The following is a 17,227-nucleotide window of genomic DNA, read 5'->3' as shown; positions in this document are numbered from 1 at the left end:
GATTCTGGAGCACATAAATGAGATTTTCTATAACTGACAAAGCATATGTGAAACACTTTTATCATGTAGCTAGAACCCAAATGAGAATGAATAAAAGAAGGAAAATACCCAATTTACTGACTTCTAGTCCCTCTTTATTGAAATCACTGTTAAGTCAAGTAGTTAACAAACACCTACTATCTAGAAAGGTATATGGGAAGTGTAGTGAGTAGATAAAAATGAAGATATTAAAAAAGCTTATAAACTAATAAGAAATCCAATAAACATCCAAAACGACGACAAAAGAGAAATCATCTCACAGAGTGGGAGGATAAGTAACGATTCATAGTTATTTGAGTTATTTTACAGGATGGGAAGGATTTTAACAGGCAAGCACAGAGGGGAAGGTATTCTAGGCAAAGGGAATTTCAGCAAGTATTCGGTGCTCACAGTGCTGATGGCATTTGAAGAATGGCTAGTGCTCTGATTTGCTGGAGCATACTGTGAATGAAAGGGAAAGCTGAAAGTTGAGGATGAAATAATACTTTGGACTTGATTTTATAAGTGAAGGAAAATCATTAAAAGCAATGAACAGAAGAAAAAATGGCATGAACTGGGCTTGGTTTTAGATTATTCTGGTGGCAACGTGTAAACTGAATTGGAGCTAAGAAAGCTACAGGTAACCTGACTACCTAGGTTATCAGAATGTTGGAAGTGAATAAAGGTTCACTTTTCAACCGTGAAGACTGATGCCAATGTATAACTGAGGAGGTTGAGCTAGAAAAACAATTGTCTACATTTTCTCCCCTTAAAAACCCTGAAGATTAGGATATATTTCTATCAATGACAGTGCCTCTCAACCTCAGTAACGTAAGAAAGTCCACAGCTAGGGAGCCACCTAACCCTACCATGGGAGGGCAAGCGGGGAGGTATATCAGAATATCTGGAGAGAGCAGTGTTACTTTACAAAAATAAAAGTACCCATATCAATCTGATTCTTCTCCTGTAACAATCACTCAATGTGAACTCTTAAGTTCCTTCTGACTTAGTCTATGACTCTGACTTTAGTTCTATTTCTTACACTGATTCCCTTCATTCATGTTGATTATAGTTCTAGGATGTTAAAGGTGGCCTAGAGCAGGGGTCCCCAAACCCTGGGCCATGGATCAGTACCAGCCTGTGGCCTGTTAGGAACAGGGCCGCACAGCAGGTGAGTGGTGGGCAAGCGAGTGAAGCTTCATCTGCATCTGCAGCCGCTCCCCAGCGCTAGCACCACCACTTCAGCTCTACCTCAGATGATCAGACGTCAGATTCTCATAGGAGCACGGTCCCTGGTACCAAAAAGGTTGGGGACTGCTGGCCTAGATCATGAAGATAATTTGGAGCAAATGAAATTACCACACCAGCAAATAAATAATAAACATAATTTCTATAAGGAGTGCTCTGTGGGTTTAGAGCCATGAGTAGAGGTGTAGCCTCAACTTCTTAAAAGCCTCTATTGCTTGAAGAAGAAGAATAGCTATAAAATGTCCTTTTATTACCTACTGGCCCATTTATATTGGATCAATTAAATGAAAAAGGTAATAAAATTGGCAAATTAAAAAGTAAAAGAGATACTACTTTTTCCATATTTTTAATTTCCATTATTGCACCAATACAGTATACACTTTATATACATATATCTTAAACTTCATTATCAATTTTTCGGCAATTCGAATACATAATATATTATCATCTTAAGAATACAAAGAACACAACATGAAGGAAGGTTGAGAAAATAGGTTCCCAATAGTTTAGTCACTAGTGTTCTAGAGATTCTCCTTTTAGTGTTTTCTACTGAAATTTTAAAATGCCCTGCCATGGCTCTGTAAGAATAGAGCTGCCTGGAAGGGGAGGCGATGAAAAAAAATGGACCCAAAGTTAAAAAGAGTCAGGAAGGAAATCCAGGAGAGAGAATATATTTTGAAACTGAACATAAGGACTCCCTTTAGCCAGACTGAACACATCCAAACAGGTGCTAAGGGAAGAAATGATATCCTCCCATTTCATCCTCAAAATTGCTCATTAACAAACAAAATAGACAGTGCCCAATCATCCAAGAAAGGGAACTCTTCACAGCATTGTAAAAGGAATGGTGGGGCATAAGGAAAGGAAAGTAGTGGGAGAACAACTTGCTTTTGATACCCAGGGTGAAGGGTATCAAAGCTGTCACCTGGGCAAAACCTATCACAGCTCAAACTGTGACTCTCTAGCTTCCTTCTAAATGAGGATACATGTAATAGCAGCTTTTCTATTGAAGAATTAGATGGACTGAAAAATAAATGTTTATGGAAAGGGGCCAGATACCCAGGCAGCAAGGCAATGTGGGTATGGAACAAGAGTTAAGTGCTTTCAACCTCTGCCTACAAAGCAGGTTAAAAACTCTAAACCCTCAACTTTAGGTCAAATAATGGGACAAATCTAAGGTAACGCTGTGCTTCAAATGCAGCAACTAGAAGGAGCTGCAAAAAAGTACAGCAGGTCCTCCAATGTCGTTTTGTTATACCATTGAGGAACTTACTTAACTCTTATTTATATCAATCAGCCTATGATAAAACTGGTTTTGTCATAAGTCGTGTAGCTTAAAGTTGCAAAACCTATCGAGATTAAGTGAGGGCTTACTGTAAACACTTGTCTAGAATATAACTTGGAAAACACAGCTCCTTGAACCTCCTTCATCCAAGAGACACCCACTGATCAAAGACGTTGCACTATTCAACAAACGAGAATAGTGGAGGTGCCACCAAAACAACCCTCTTATAGGAAGAGACATGTAAACACATGAGAGGGTAATGGAGCTAGACGCAGCACTGAATATTCACTCAATAGGATAAGCCTGAAAAGGGAGATAGAGCAGAGACCCAAGAAACAGGTCTTTCTTTATTCTTATCCCTATCGAAATTCTGAATTTGTAAACACTGAGGTCAGTCTGTCCATTTTCAGAGTCTTGGGTTAGCGAAAAAAAAAAGTTTCAAAGTTTTTGTCTCCCCTAAAATTGCTAAAAAGAGCTTCCCAAAGAGGCACACAAGGGTCGTGAGATGATTCTGAAATATGTTAAAGAATTTAAAAAATGGAAAAAAATTCCACAGATGTTAGAGGTCATTTTCCCCAGAGACCCTGGCCTTTTAAGCCCTGCACAGTCAGCCACAAGTATAATAAAGACCCACTATTCCCCTGCCTTGACAGTGAAGGGGAGATAAGAGATATTTTTATTTTTTTTTTTTTGGCTGTAGAGCAAGTAACAACATAGGGGAGTGACATAAACCTGCTTGAATGCAATGAAGAAACTATGAAAAAGATTGTCCAGTAATTTTGGTTCTGGGGAGAGAAGGGATTCCTAACTTCCCTCACAGATTGGTGCCCTCAAGGTCATTTTCATTCTTCAAGTCTGTCCTTACTGTCCTGCCAATGCTATTCAGAACTGGACCCAGTTAGATGGCTGTGGTGCCTGATTTGGAACAGAGCTGCAAGACATAACAGAGAGAAAGTCAAAGGCATAATATTAGGAGAGCTACTCTATTCTTTACTTAATAATTTCAAAGAAATTGCTGCCCAGAATTTCTGAAACTTCACAGCAATTCTACTTACTGAGGCCTGAAATGTCCCACTCAAACTTCACCCTATAATTTTCTTATCTTACCAACCCCAGCACTCCTATAATTCCATTCCCAAAATCCCTGCCAAAGACTCTATATGACCTATAGACACCCTGCTTTCCCAGATCAAAGATTTCACCTGACTGTACATATCATCTATATTGATTTCATTATGCTCATACCTGGATGCAGTGCTAAAATCTCCCCACAAGTCATTGCTTGCAGAAACTGGAGCTGATGCTGGTGTGGTGACAGGAGCAGGGGAATCCAAATCTAAAAGGATATCTGAATACAATGTGAAAGAATAAAAAAGAAGAAGAAGAAAAATCTTAGAAATAAAAACGTGATATTCACACAAAAATCTATACACAGTAGCTTTATTTGTAATAACCAAAAACTGGAAACCCAGATGTCTATACATGGGTGATGGTTAAACATGCTGTGGTACAGCCACAGCATATAATACTATTCAGCAATAAATAGAAAGAAACTATCGATATACACAGCGATTTGGATAAATCTCAAGGGAATTATGCTGAGTGAAAAAAGCCAATCCCAAAAGGTTATATACTATATGATTCCACTCATATAACATTCCTCAAGTGACGAAATTATAGCGTTGGAGAACAGATTACTGATTACCAAAGGTTAGGAATTCGGGGGATTGGGAAGGTGGGTAGGTTAGCAAGAGGCTGCGAAGGAGGAAGGTGTGGTTATAAAAGGGAGACACAAGGGAGTTCTATAGTGATAACATTGTTCTGTATGTTGACCATGGTGGTGGACCCAGGAACCTACACACAACAAAACTGCACAGAAATACACATGTACACACAAATGAGAACACGTAAAACTAGTGAAATCTAAGTAAGAGAAGTGATGGTATCCATGTCAATTTCCTGATTGAGATATTAGACTATACTTTTGCAAAACATTATCATTGAGGAAAACTGGGTAAAGAGCACAAGAGATTTCTGTGCATTATTTTTACAGCTGTATGTGAATCTACAATTACCTCAAAATAAAAAGTTTAATTAAAAAAATAAAAAATAAATCTTAGATATAATCTCTAGTACCTTCTGGTGACACTTATAACTCCTAGGAAAATTCCTATCCGAGTTATAATGTTCTCATTCTTTAAATGTAAATATATCTATTCTTTTTTCCACCAGTTAAGAAGAATAAAAATGCATTCACAAACCAGATGTCTCATTTTTTCCCAAATGCCTTCATAAAGAAATGAAAAGAAAATTAAGAAAGAGCATTTACTAAATGGCCACTACGTTCCAAGTACTGTGCTAGGCGCCCTCACATCATTTAACCTTCACAATCCTGGGGTAGTTTTGCCTATTTTGCAGATAAGGATACTGAAACTTGACGAACTAAAGTAATGTTACCAAATATATTCAGGTATTAAGTAGCAGAGCTATGAATGAAATCTTGGTCCATCTGACTCTCAGGGCTACCAGCATCTAACCAACGTACAATGAAGAAAAGAGTCTGTCTAATACCCATCCATTTTCTGCCAAAGAATCTACCAGACACCATGACTCTCAATCCACTAGAAAAACTCTGATCCCTTGCTAGAGGCTGCCAGAATCACCCTGTCAATATCAAGTGCTATTTAATAAAAAAAAAAAAAAAAAAAAAATCAACACTCTCCTTAGCAAACAGGTGTTATCCAATTATAACAAAAGATATGGTTTCTGAAAGTTAAAAGTACTAGAGAGATTTACCTGCATCACTACCTCCATGATTAGATTTTGGGATGGGTGGTGGAGTAACATGATTGCTGATGGCAACTGAGGAGGATGGTGGGGGAATAGTGATTTTGCCTCCAGGTGGGGGTGGGAGTAAGCTTAGACCCCCAGTCCCTCCAGTCTTGGGCTTAGAAGCACCTCCTTTCTTCGTTGTGATGTTCTGTGAAAGAAAAAGAAAAAAGAATGAGCGTGAGAGAAAAAAAGAGACGTCACAGGCTTTATGGAAATACAGCAAAGGGAGGGAAAAAACCATACTTACCCCAATACTCAACTTGATGGTCTGTCCCTCCTTGAAGCCCAGATCCAACTTGGGACGAGTGTCCATTTCCTGAGATTCTTTGGAAATCTCAGATTCTTGTTTTACCCACCTTCAGTAAAAGAGTTAAGTTATCTTAATTTGGGATTCCCTGAAAGCAGAGTTTGACACACAAATTTGAATGTAGCTAATCTATATAAAATAGGATTCCAGAAAGTAGAGTGAAGAAATATGAAGAGTTGAGGGGGCGGGTGGGGGGAGGGTATCAAGAAACAGGGTAATTGGGCTTTAACAGAATGTGTATTAAACTAGGCCCTTCAAAGGAGTACATTTAGCCATCAATTCACTTCCCCCTGTTTGAGGGCTACCCCCGAGGAGGTGTTAATTCCTCATTCCTTCCAGGTTGCACCCCTGTGCTGAGTGGCCTTCCTCAATTTCAGAGAGTGCTAAGGCAGAAAAGCAGAGGTATGTGTGCCCTTAAGGTAGGAAGCTGACAGTGTGAATGGTGCTGTCCACCACAGGCTACACCAAAGTCAGGTGAGCTGAAGAAATGCTGCGACAGGCACAAAGCATGTCAGCAACATGAAGTAACAAAATTGGTATGTAACTCCCCATATAGCTCACATACAGCCCTGCTATTCCTGTATGCCTCGGTCAGCCACCTAAAAAAAAGGACATATTTTCTAGAGGCATAAACAAAAGTATCATCTCAAACCCTTGAACAAGGGATCAAAAACCCATTCTGGGCTATAAGAAAAAAATAAAATAGATACAAAGATAATGTACAACTAGTTTACCAAATAAAGAAACCAGGAGGTAAAAGAGATAGCACCCACTCAGCTAAGAAGCAGCTTTCCCCAAACCATTTAATCTAGTTACTAGGACAAGCTTCACTCACTTGAAGTGATCTTGCAAGGAGACATTAAAGTCGAAGGCATCACCCCGATCTGTGAAGCCAATGCCAATGAAAGCACTACGTCCTAAGGAAAAAGACAGGAATACTCAGAATAGGAAGTGTCCCAGAGCAAGTTCTACTTAATGAAAATCTAACAATTACCTTATCTGAAGTCTGGGAATGTGACTCATTTTCTCAAAGATCAGAGACCTGCAAACTACATACAGCCCATGGTCCAAATTTTGCCATACCTTTTTTTTTTTTTTTTTTTAATGACATTTTACTGGAACACAGCCACACCAATTTGTTTACATATTATCTAGGGCTGCTTATACACTACAATAAGAGAACTGAATAGTTGCAATAGAGACCAGCTGGCCAGGAAAATTTTAAATATTTACTATCTGTCTATGGAAAATGTTTGCCAACCTCTGACCCAGACTATGGAAAAGAGATAATGATTAAACGAGATATGGATGATTTAAGATAGTCCCACCAAAAGCCACCAAAACAACGAATGGCGATATGTGTAAACTCCTTTGTTAAAAGTACATTTTGATTTATTTACACCTACCTATTAATTACATCTTAAACTTGTGTTCCAATCTATTACAAATTACGTTAATCCTTCTCTTTAGCTACTATAGTTAACTTTGGAGAAAGGGGAGGAAAAATTTAGTAAACTGAAGTAAGATAAATGTAGTCAGGACACAATGAAGTGCATTAACTATTTTCCTAATTTAATCCCATTCCAAGGCCCAGCTCCCTTACCAGTACCATCCTGGATACGAATTACAAAGTAGCGGCTAGAATCTGTCACTGTCTCCACAGCAATACCAGGATACTGCTCTACTGGTGCCTGAGCAAAGAGTTCACCTGACAGATAGGACAAAGACTTATGTCAGTGAAGGAAGTAAAATTCTAAAACTCCAATTAACAACTATTTCCATTTCAATCCCCCTCTTACAAAAGCACACCACGCCAATATCCTTAATATGTTATAGAGCCACCCACACAGATTACCTGAAACTTTATCTTCGAGTTTGATATAGGCAATCTTCCCTTTTGAAGTGATGCGGAGGCGACCAGTCCAATCAGGCTGGTCTAATTTCCAGTCAGATGCCCTAGGATAGGAAAACGGGAAGCCTCAGGCCTCAAGTCCATGTCTTTAATCTATGAAAAACCTACAAAAAAATCATTTGCCATATTTCTATTTCCCTGTCCTGGATTACTTATTCTAACCTATTAAATAATAACTCATGATCCCCTCTATATAGATAACTCATGTAGCAGACAGTCCAAAACAGAAGACAATGTTACCATTTGAGGATTCTGGACTCCAATAATATTACCTTTCAGTGAACTCAACCAATAACTACAGAGTACACAGTAAATCACAGCACTGTTCTGAGTGCTTGGGATAACTTCAGTGAACAAAACAAAGACTCCTGCCCTTGTGAGGTTTACATTCTAATAGAAGATACACAATAAAAAAGAAACATAATAAATAAGTAAAATAATTAGTATCTTGGAAGGTGTTAAGTGCTAAGGTAAAAAGAAAATGCAGAAGCAGAAGAAGACGGGAAGGCAGTGGGAGAGTGAACAGGTTGCAGCATGCAAGAGGTTGGTCAGGGTAGGCCTTATCAACAAGGTGAAATGTGAGCAAAATATGAAGAAAGTGAGAGCTGCCCACGTAGATACTGGAGGAAAAGCATACCAGGCATAGGAAACAGCTTAGTGCAAAGATGCTAAGGTCGGAGCATTCCTGGAATGTCTGCCCTCAAGCAAGGAGGCCATTGTAGTTAGAATAAAGAGATGAAGTGGAAGAGCTAACAGAAGGCCAGGTTATGCAGGGCTCTGTAGGCCATTGTAAGAATTTTGGGTTTTAATCTGAGTGAAAGAGAGGAGCCATTACGGGTTTTAAACAGAGGGGTGACATGGTCTCCACTGTATTTTAAAAGAATTACTTTGTCTTCTGTGTGTGGAAGAAATGTAAGGATACGAGTGCTAAAGCAGGGGGATTAGTTAAAAGACTATTACAGTGATACTAATGTCATGATGGTGACTAGGAAGCCGAAGTAGCTGAAGCAGCCAGATTCTGGATATATTTAAGGTAAAGGCAGCAGGATTTTCTAATGGAATAGCTGTGAGGTGAAAGAGAAAAGTCAAAGATAACTCCAAGGTGTTTAGCCTTAGCAAAGGAGTTGCCAATAACTGAGATGAGGAAGGCATGACTGGTAAGAAAGATCAGGAGTCTGGTTTTGGTTATGCTGAGTTTGAAATGTCTAACAGATTTCAAGACAACATATAGACAGTTGAATATATGAGTCTAGAGTTCAGGAAAGACGTGTGGGTAAAGATCAAAATGTCCATGGAAACGCTAGAAAACACTAAATATTTATAATCTGTGTTATAAATGAATTTGAATGAAATTTAAGACTTTATTTAAATATGGCCAATTTTAAAAAACATTGCATTTGTGATTTTCTTTTGCCAGGAGTATAAAAAAGGAGGGCAAAGTTATTAATAACTCATTTCTTAGGAATCTGAAGACTAATATGTCCAAGTGAGAAAGGTAACAACAGGAATCTGAACAAGAATGAGTTTAACAACCAGGTAAACAAAAGGTGGAAAGGAGGAAAGTGAAAATTTAAATTAGTACAGATTTTGCACAGGATTTTAAAGATAAACCTTGTCATACCCTTCTTTCTTGATGCCTTGCTCTCAAAAACCCTCAAGTACCTGAATCTAATCCAGAATAGAGCACTCTAGAGGTTCCTTATCTATTAAAAAATTTTTTAAATGAGTTGTTACTGATGCTACCATACCACAAAGAGCCAGACATAGTAAAATTAGCTACTGAAAATATTAGGAACAAGCCTACTAGATGTGTTTGTTTGGACAGGTTCCTTGTCTTATTTATCGTGAGTCTATTGGCTAATATTTAACAAATTCTCAGTTACAAATTCATGGCAGCAGTTTCCCTCAATCCTCAGCCCTCAGCCTTAGCTCCTCTCCCACTTCCAAGACCCAGCCTGAAGAACTCTTAGTTTTGCTTGTCTTCAGACAACACTCAAACTGAGCTCACAAATTTTCACTTACCTTAGCAATAAATCCTTACAATAGCCATATAAAATAGAAAGAAAAGCCTATTCTCTCCACCTCAACCCCAAATGAAGGACAATAACACAGTAATATGCCTAACATCAAAGTCTAGCATTCTTTTCATTACATTAAAACACACTATGGAATTTAATATTAATTAAGCTGGGCAGAAGGGTAGTAATGAATAAAAAAGTTTTAGAGACTGAGAAACCATTTTCTAATTATTTATAAGTTTCTCATCAATTTTCCTTCCACTGGTATGGTCAGTAAAAGTCTGGGAAGCAACAGCTTACACTAGGTTAATCGAAGTCATTTATTCCCTCTAACATTCTTAGTCACTAAAAAAAAGGATTTCTCCTGATTCCTAAAAAGCCCAGTTTTTTCCCTAATGGCAGCCCAGAGAAATCATGCTTATGATGTAAAATGAGTTCTGGTAAATAAAAAGAAAAGATTATGCAGACAAAAAAAAAAAAAACAGAAAAGCAATATTTATCAGGTATCTATTATGTGCCAGGTATTATGCCCATTCGTGTGAAAATTAAGTAAGAGGATCTGGTAAGGTAAGTAGTATTATATCCATTTTTATAGATGAGGAAACTAAAGCTCAAAAGGGTTAAGTGTTTTGCCAAAGGTAACCCAGAAAACAAATGAGAATCACTATTCAAACTTAGTTTTGCTCTATTCACTCACTATACTAAAAGAGTGGTTGATAAAATGCCTCTTGGAGGATAGAAAATACCAATGATAAGCATAGAAAACAGAACGACAAAGAGAAAAAGAATTTAAAAAAAATTAAGAAACTGCTTTGATGGCTCAGTGTATTTAACTGACAAGGATAAAGGCTGTGGATAAACAAGTAAGTGAAGGTAGAGAACTCAGATGAGTGAGAGAAGGAAGGTCTTGAAGTAAAAGAAAAAGAACAAAACTCCACTTCAATGTGTATCACATCCCTTGGGAAGTCTTAACACCTAAAGTTGAAAGGCATGAGCTATTTTCCTTATTTAACAGATTGATGCTAATTTACATGATGAAGTATAATCTACTAATTTCTTCTTTCAGAAATATATTTACAAAGTGTCCACTGTGTGTCAGACATTATGCTAGACCCTAGAATATAAAGTTAAAAAAACTTCAAGTTGTTCATAGTCTAGTCTGGAGAAATAGGAGACAAAACAATCAATAACAATACCGAGATGCACTGTAGCAGAGACAAGCGTAGGTGCTGTAGAAGCACAGAGAATATACCTGAGCCAGAGTGGAAGGGTCCAGGAGGGCTTCCCAAAGAAAGTAACGTCTCAGATGAGTCACGCAAATAATACTACCATTCAAAAGCATGTAGATTTTCACTCATGTTCAATTTTGGGTCTGATTGAAAGGATGAAATGAGGACTACCTCTTTGCCAAAAGGTACAACCCACAGGGTCTAGTGCTCAGGTCACCAAGCACAAAGATACTGATTAGTGAGGAATAACCTTCTGGTAAATAGGCAAAATAATGGACATAAGGAGAGGATAAACTTTCGGCCAACGTAGTAATAATTGCCAAAAGAAAAATCATGATGATGATATAGGTCAGAAAGGGGAATAAGAACAGTATCATATATTTATATACTGCTTTATTGTTTCCTAAATGCTTTCGCATTTATTATATGATCTCATTTAACCCTTCAAATACTTCTGTGAGGTACGTAACTACAGCGGGTTTTATTATCATTAACTTTTTTTTTTTTTCTATTTTACAGATAAGAAAACTGAGCCTTGGAGAGCTTAATAGATTCGTCCAAAATCATACAACTGTTAAGTTGCCAAGGGTAATTAATACTCATATTTGTTAACATGTAACCCAGTGAGTTACATGTTAACTCTTACCACTCACTACACGACTTCATGACTTCCTATGGCATCCTCAGACCCTCATGGTCACTGAATTACAAGGTGGTTAGTTAGCCCTACAGAGAAAATGCTGCATCAACTCTGGAGGGAAAAGCTATAGGGGAGATTAAGAGGAGAGGGAGGGAAGGAAGATAGACAATACTATATCATCATCAAGAAAATATATTAAAAAGAAAGAATGGACAACCATTGGAAAACCTGCAATCATAACCTTTGCCCACTGACAAAAGAGCTGAAGGGAAAACCCAATGGAGGATGATAATTGGTGGCAAGGCTGACAACAGCACAAAGATAAATTAGATCATCCCGAGACGGGCCAACAACACAACGATTAGCCTCACACGTGCACGGAGTACTGGAAATGTGGAAGTGGGGATGAGGGTGACAAACTGAAGGACGCAGGGAAGGGCGAAGGAAAGGTGACTAACGAAAGAGCAGGCGGAATGGATGTGGATGATGGAGAGCAGAGATGTATAACCTAGAGAGAGTTGAGGAAGCGGGGGAGGGATGGCAAGATGCAGGATGGTAATTTTTTTTTTTTTTTTTTTTAAAGCGGAGGAAACAAGGATGATGGCAGCCAGGGTGGGGGAAGAGCAGGAGGACAGGGCAATAACAGCCCAGGTGGGGAGGCTAGCAAGGTGACAACCCAGAGGTGGCAGTGGCAGGAACGAGCAGCTGCTACTCGAGAAGGAAACTGTCATCCCCGACCGGGTACGCACACGCTGCAGTGCCTCGGGCTTAGTACCTGTAACCGCGGTTGGAGGCCCGGGGCGGAATCCGGTAGACGCTGACGTCGGGCTTCACACACAGAACGGACTCGTACTCCAGCTCGGCCGCCATCTTGGCTCTGCTCTCCGCGCCGCCGGGGGCGGGGCGTGGAAACGGGGGCGGGGCGTGGAGCGGACTGTTGCGTGGCACGACAACTTCCGCTTTCGCTGCTCCCGCTCCAGTTTATCTTGGTTCCTGAGATTAACCTCGGGTGGCGCGGGTTGGGGAAGCCATACTGAAACCTGGAAACGGTGAGCCTACGCGGCTCACCATCTTGGGTAATGGCAAAGATGCCATCCCAGTGCTTGACACACGTTGTGGAAATCTCCATCCCCGAGAGGTAGAGAGAAAGCCGCCATTTTGCTCCCGGCAAGTTCCTGCGATGCCCTGGGGGGACGAGGACCATCTTAAAATCTGGCGAAGTTTTTTTCTTCCAAGAGTAATTTCTTAACCGTAGTTTCCTGGCAGAAAAGGAGTCTCCATCCGTCGGTAATCTGGAACTGAGATCACACAGGAAATGTGTGATCAAGTCATAGACATGGTGGATTTTTAACCCTTCAGAGTTTAAAAGTTAAAAGTTCCCAGCCTGATTAGTTGCCTAATAGCACCTTTTTCTCTCTTATATTTTCCACAACAGCACCTGTTAAAATAGTATTCCTCACTTTCAGTTGTGTATGCTGGTTATCTTTTGGAAAACTTGACCTTTTTAAACTCTTAAGTGGGATTACCCAATTACTGAAAAAATCAGGAAGCGTAATGAACTATTTAATGGCTATTTTTTCCAGTTCTATTATAAATCTTACTGAACTCGTTCTATAAATATGTTACTGTATATTCCAAATGTAAACTTAGCACGACACTCACGTAAAACGATTTAATTAGCACAGATAAAATGGCAAAACCAAAATATAAACACAAGTATGTCTGTCCCCAACGGTAGCTATCTTCACCACTTCATTATACTGTCTATTGAAAAACCTGTCTCTAATTTATCTAGGTAGCTCTGTGATATCTTAAAATTCAAAAAGAATTAAAATATCTGTCTAAGGCAAGGATGTGGGGAATTGGCCACTCTCATACATTGTTTACACGAATGGTAATCGGTACAGTATTTTTTAGGACAATTTAGCCCAATTGACCAAAATATTGCATATAAATTTAATTTTAGCAAATTCACTAATAGATATTTTAGAGATATTCTTATATGCATATAATATGTACTATGTTTATTATAGCATTGTTTATAATAGTGAAAAAATGGAAACAACGTGAATGACTATCAATAAGAAATGGTTAATGGCATATTTATTACCTTGAGATGTATTATATATATAATATTTTCAATATTAAAGCTATAGAAAGAGATCCAAGATTTAAAACAAATAAAGAATACCAACAAAAACCTCCAGGAAACTTTCACTTAAAATTTCAGTATCCTCAGCTACTTCTGATTCCCTAAATTGTCCATGTTCTTCATACCTTTGCATGCATTATGCTTTCTACCTTAAGTGCTCTCCCCTAGCCTGTCAATTTGGCAAACTGATACATTCACATATTAACTCAAATAATACCTTCTCTGTGACTTTGCTAGGTCCTTTAGACGAATTTTCTCTAATGCTTCCACTTGCTTCTGGTATACCTTTTTATTATACCTAATGTGATATTATACTTCAGACAGCTCCTACTATGCCATAAAATCCATAAAGACAAGAACTTTGCTTGTTCAGCACCCAGCACAATGCCCTTCACATAGTAGACAATGATTGTTGTTGAATACACAAACTTTCTATTTAAAACTAATTATTTAACATTAATTTGGCCATTTCCCCATATCCCCCAATTTCAGGACCTTACATGTAATCTGCAAAAAAATTTAAAGAGTATAGAAGGGTATTAAATTAAAAATGAAAGTCTACATCTCTGTATATGAACGACTTAATGCTAACAAATCAAAAATATAAACGAAATGGTCATTGATATGTACAACTTACCTAAAATAATTCAAGAAGGCATAGAAAATCCGATAGCCCTATATCTATTAAAAAGTTGAATTTATAACTGAAAATCTTCCCCAAAAGAAAACTCCAGACCCAGATGTCTTTGTTGTTGATCAAACATTTAGAAAGAAATAGTATAAATTCTATACAAACTCTCAAAGGAAATAGAAGAGGAAAAATCAAAATTCCAACCAATTTTTATGAGACAATCATTACCTTGATACCAAAACCAGGCAAAGATGTTACAAGAAAACTATATACTAATTTTTCCTCCTGAGCAAAAAATCTTAACAAAATTTTAACAAATTAAATGCAATAATGTGTTAAAAAGGACACAATGTATTGACTAATTGGGATTTACTCCTAAGAATTGAAGGTTAGTTTAACATTCAAAAATCAATAAATATAACACCAAATTAACAGTATAAAGACAAATCACACAATCACCTCCAAAGAAGCAAAAATATATTTATATGAAAAAAATTCAATACTCATAATAAAAACTCAGCAAACTAGGAAGAGAAGGGGAATTCCTCAGTCTGATAAAGGGCATCTATTAAAAACCTACAGCTAACATAATGCTTAATATTGGATGCCTTTCTGCTAAAATGAAGAATGAGGCAAGAGTTATGCGCTCAACATTTTTGTTAATTACCATGCTTGAGGTCTTTGTTAATACAATAGGGCAAGAAAAAGAACAAGTTTATGGATTAGAAAGAAAGAAAGAAAACTGCCTTGACCCATGGATGACATCATTACGTACAAAGAGAATGCTGAGACATAGAAAAAGAAAAAAGAAAACAACTGAGTTTAACAAAGTTGCAAGTTAGTCAATACACTAAAATCAATTGCAGTTGCATAACTAGCAATAAATCAGAAATTAAAATTTTTAAAAATTTACAATAGCATCAAAAACCATGACACCTGGAGATAAATTTAATATTGCTGAGAGAAGTTACAGTAGACCTTAACAAATAGATATACCATGTTCATGTGTTGAAAGATATTGTTAAAATGTCTGTTCTGCCGAATTGACTCCTACATTCAATGCACTCCTAATCAAATTCTGAGCAGGCTTTTTATTTATTTATTTATTTTAGAAATCGATGACCTGATTTATAAATGCATGCGGAAAAACAAAAGTTCTAGAATAATCAGAACAACTTTGACAGTTAAGAACTAAGATGGAGAATTTGCCTTTCATATCAAGAATCAAGATACATAAATCAAGAGTGTAATGTATTGGCATATGGGTTGACATATAAATCACATAGATCACTGTAAAGGTCAGAGAATCCAGAATAGGCTTACATCTGTATGGTCAAATTATTTTTGACAAAAATGCTAAGACAAGAAAATGCAAGCCACAGACTGAGAGAAAATATTCACGATACATGTATCTGACAAATGACTTCTATTCAGAAAATATATAAATTAAATAGAGACCACAAGATAACACGTCTAATAGAATGGCTTAAAATAGAACTTGAAAACAGCAAAGTGCTGGCAAGGATATGGAGCAACTTTCATACATTGTTAATGTGGAGCTAAAATGGCACAACCATTTTGGAAAACAAAGTTTTGTATTTTCTTAAAAGTTAAACATTTATATGACCCAGCATTCCACTCTGAGATATTTACTCACAGGATTTTAAAACATATGTCCACAGAAGACATATATGCAAATGTTCATAGAAGCTTTGTTTACAATAGCCAAAAACTAAAAACACTAAATGAATGGCTAAACAAATTGTGGTGTATCCACATAATAGGGTAGAGTCATATTGATATGTGATTGTAATATATAGGATAGCAATAAAGAGGATTAAACTACTAATACTCAGTGATAGCAATAAAAAGATTTGAACCACTAAAACTCACAATGATATGGATAGATCCCAAAAACATTCTGAACAAAATAAGCCAAGCCTAAAAGAGTCCATACTGTATGACTTTATTTATATGAAATCCTGGGAAAGACTATAGAAATAAATTAGGTAAGTGGTTGGTGCCAAAGGTAGGGATTGAATAGGAAAAGATACAAGGCTATTTGGGGTTGGGTAGGTGATGGAAAAGTTCTATATCTTGATTGATTGTGGTGTTGGTTACACAAAATGTATATATTAGTCAAAAATTAAGAAATTATATACTTAAAATGGGTGTATTGTATGTAAATTATAACTAAATAAAATTTATTTTAAAAAAATTTTAAGTCTACCTTCCTGCTCCTCAAGATCCATTCTCCTGTTATTCTCCATTGAATTAACTACCATAATCAATGGTTTGTATATTTCCCCCATTTTCTGTGCATTATGCCTTTATAAGTGTGTGTATTATGAGTATAATGAATTTTCACAAATGAACATACTATTCAGATTTCGCTCTTTACTTAACAATAGACACCGTTTTATGTCAGTACATATAGGTAGACCTCAAACTTTTAAAATGTTTTATACATTCCATTGAAAGACTACCTATAAAATCTTTTCAAGTTGCCTGTAAATTAAATTAATGATGTTTACTTCCAAAGAATTATTAGAAGATAGTAGATGATTAGAAACTTTGAATTAGGAGAGACTTTTAGACATTAATACAGTCTTTTTCAAGTTTTTTGTTTTTTAACTATGACACACAGTAAGAACACATTTTATATTAGAGCTCAATGTACTCATATATACTCATATAATTGAAACAAAGGTTTCCTAAAATGTTACCCTTACTAAATGAGATGACAGTTTTTAGTTTTCATTCTATTCTATTCTATTCTATTCTATTCTATTCTATTCTATTCTATTCTAATGTTGTTCTCAACTCATAAAATTAATTTCAATACCCAATAGTACCTCTTGACTCACAGGGAAAAAATAAAAAGGGATCTAACACTGATCACCATTTTACAAGATAAAAAAGAAAGAATAAAGAAAGACCAGAAGTATTTCTAAT

General features: G+C 37.0%; 1 protein-coding gene across 1 annotated transcript; it reads right to left on the bottom strand.

The window, feature by feature from the left end:
- Window positions 1–1,596: 1,596 nt before the first annotated feature.
- Window positions 1,597–12,396, bottom strand: NECAP1 (NECAP endocytosis associated 1). The gene is made up of 8 exons (XM_016121327.2): window positions 12,265–12,396; window positions 7,546–7,646; window positions 7,294–7,398; window positions 6,526–6,607; window positions 5,631–5,739; window positions 5,348–5,531; window positions 3,797–3,899; window positions 1,597–3,482 (listed from the first exon to the last, which is right to left on the bottom strand). Exons 1-8 carry the CDS (start codon window positions 12,357–12,359, stop codon window positions 3,434–3,436), a joined length of 828 nt encoding a protein of 275 aa, XP_015976813.1. The 5' UTR covers window positions 12,360–12,396; the 3' UTR covers window positions 1,597–3,433.
- Between the last annotated feature and the right edge of the window lie 4,831 nt (window positions 12,397–17,227).

The sequence above is a fragment of the Rousettus aegyptiacus genome, unplaced genomic scaffold (genome assembly GCF_014176215.1).
Source record: "Rousettus aegyptiacus isolate mRouAeg1 unplaced genomic scaffold, mRouAeg1.p scaffold_m13_p_2, whole genome shotgun sequence".
Classification (NCBI taxonomy): domain Eukaryota; kingdom Metazoa; phylum Chordata; class Mammalia; order Chiroptera; family Pteropodidae; genus Rousettus; species Rousettus aegyptiacus.
Note: the sequence above shows the minus strand (reverse complement) of the source record. Positions and strands in the feature narration are given on the sequence as shown.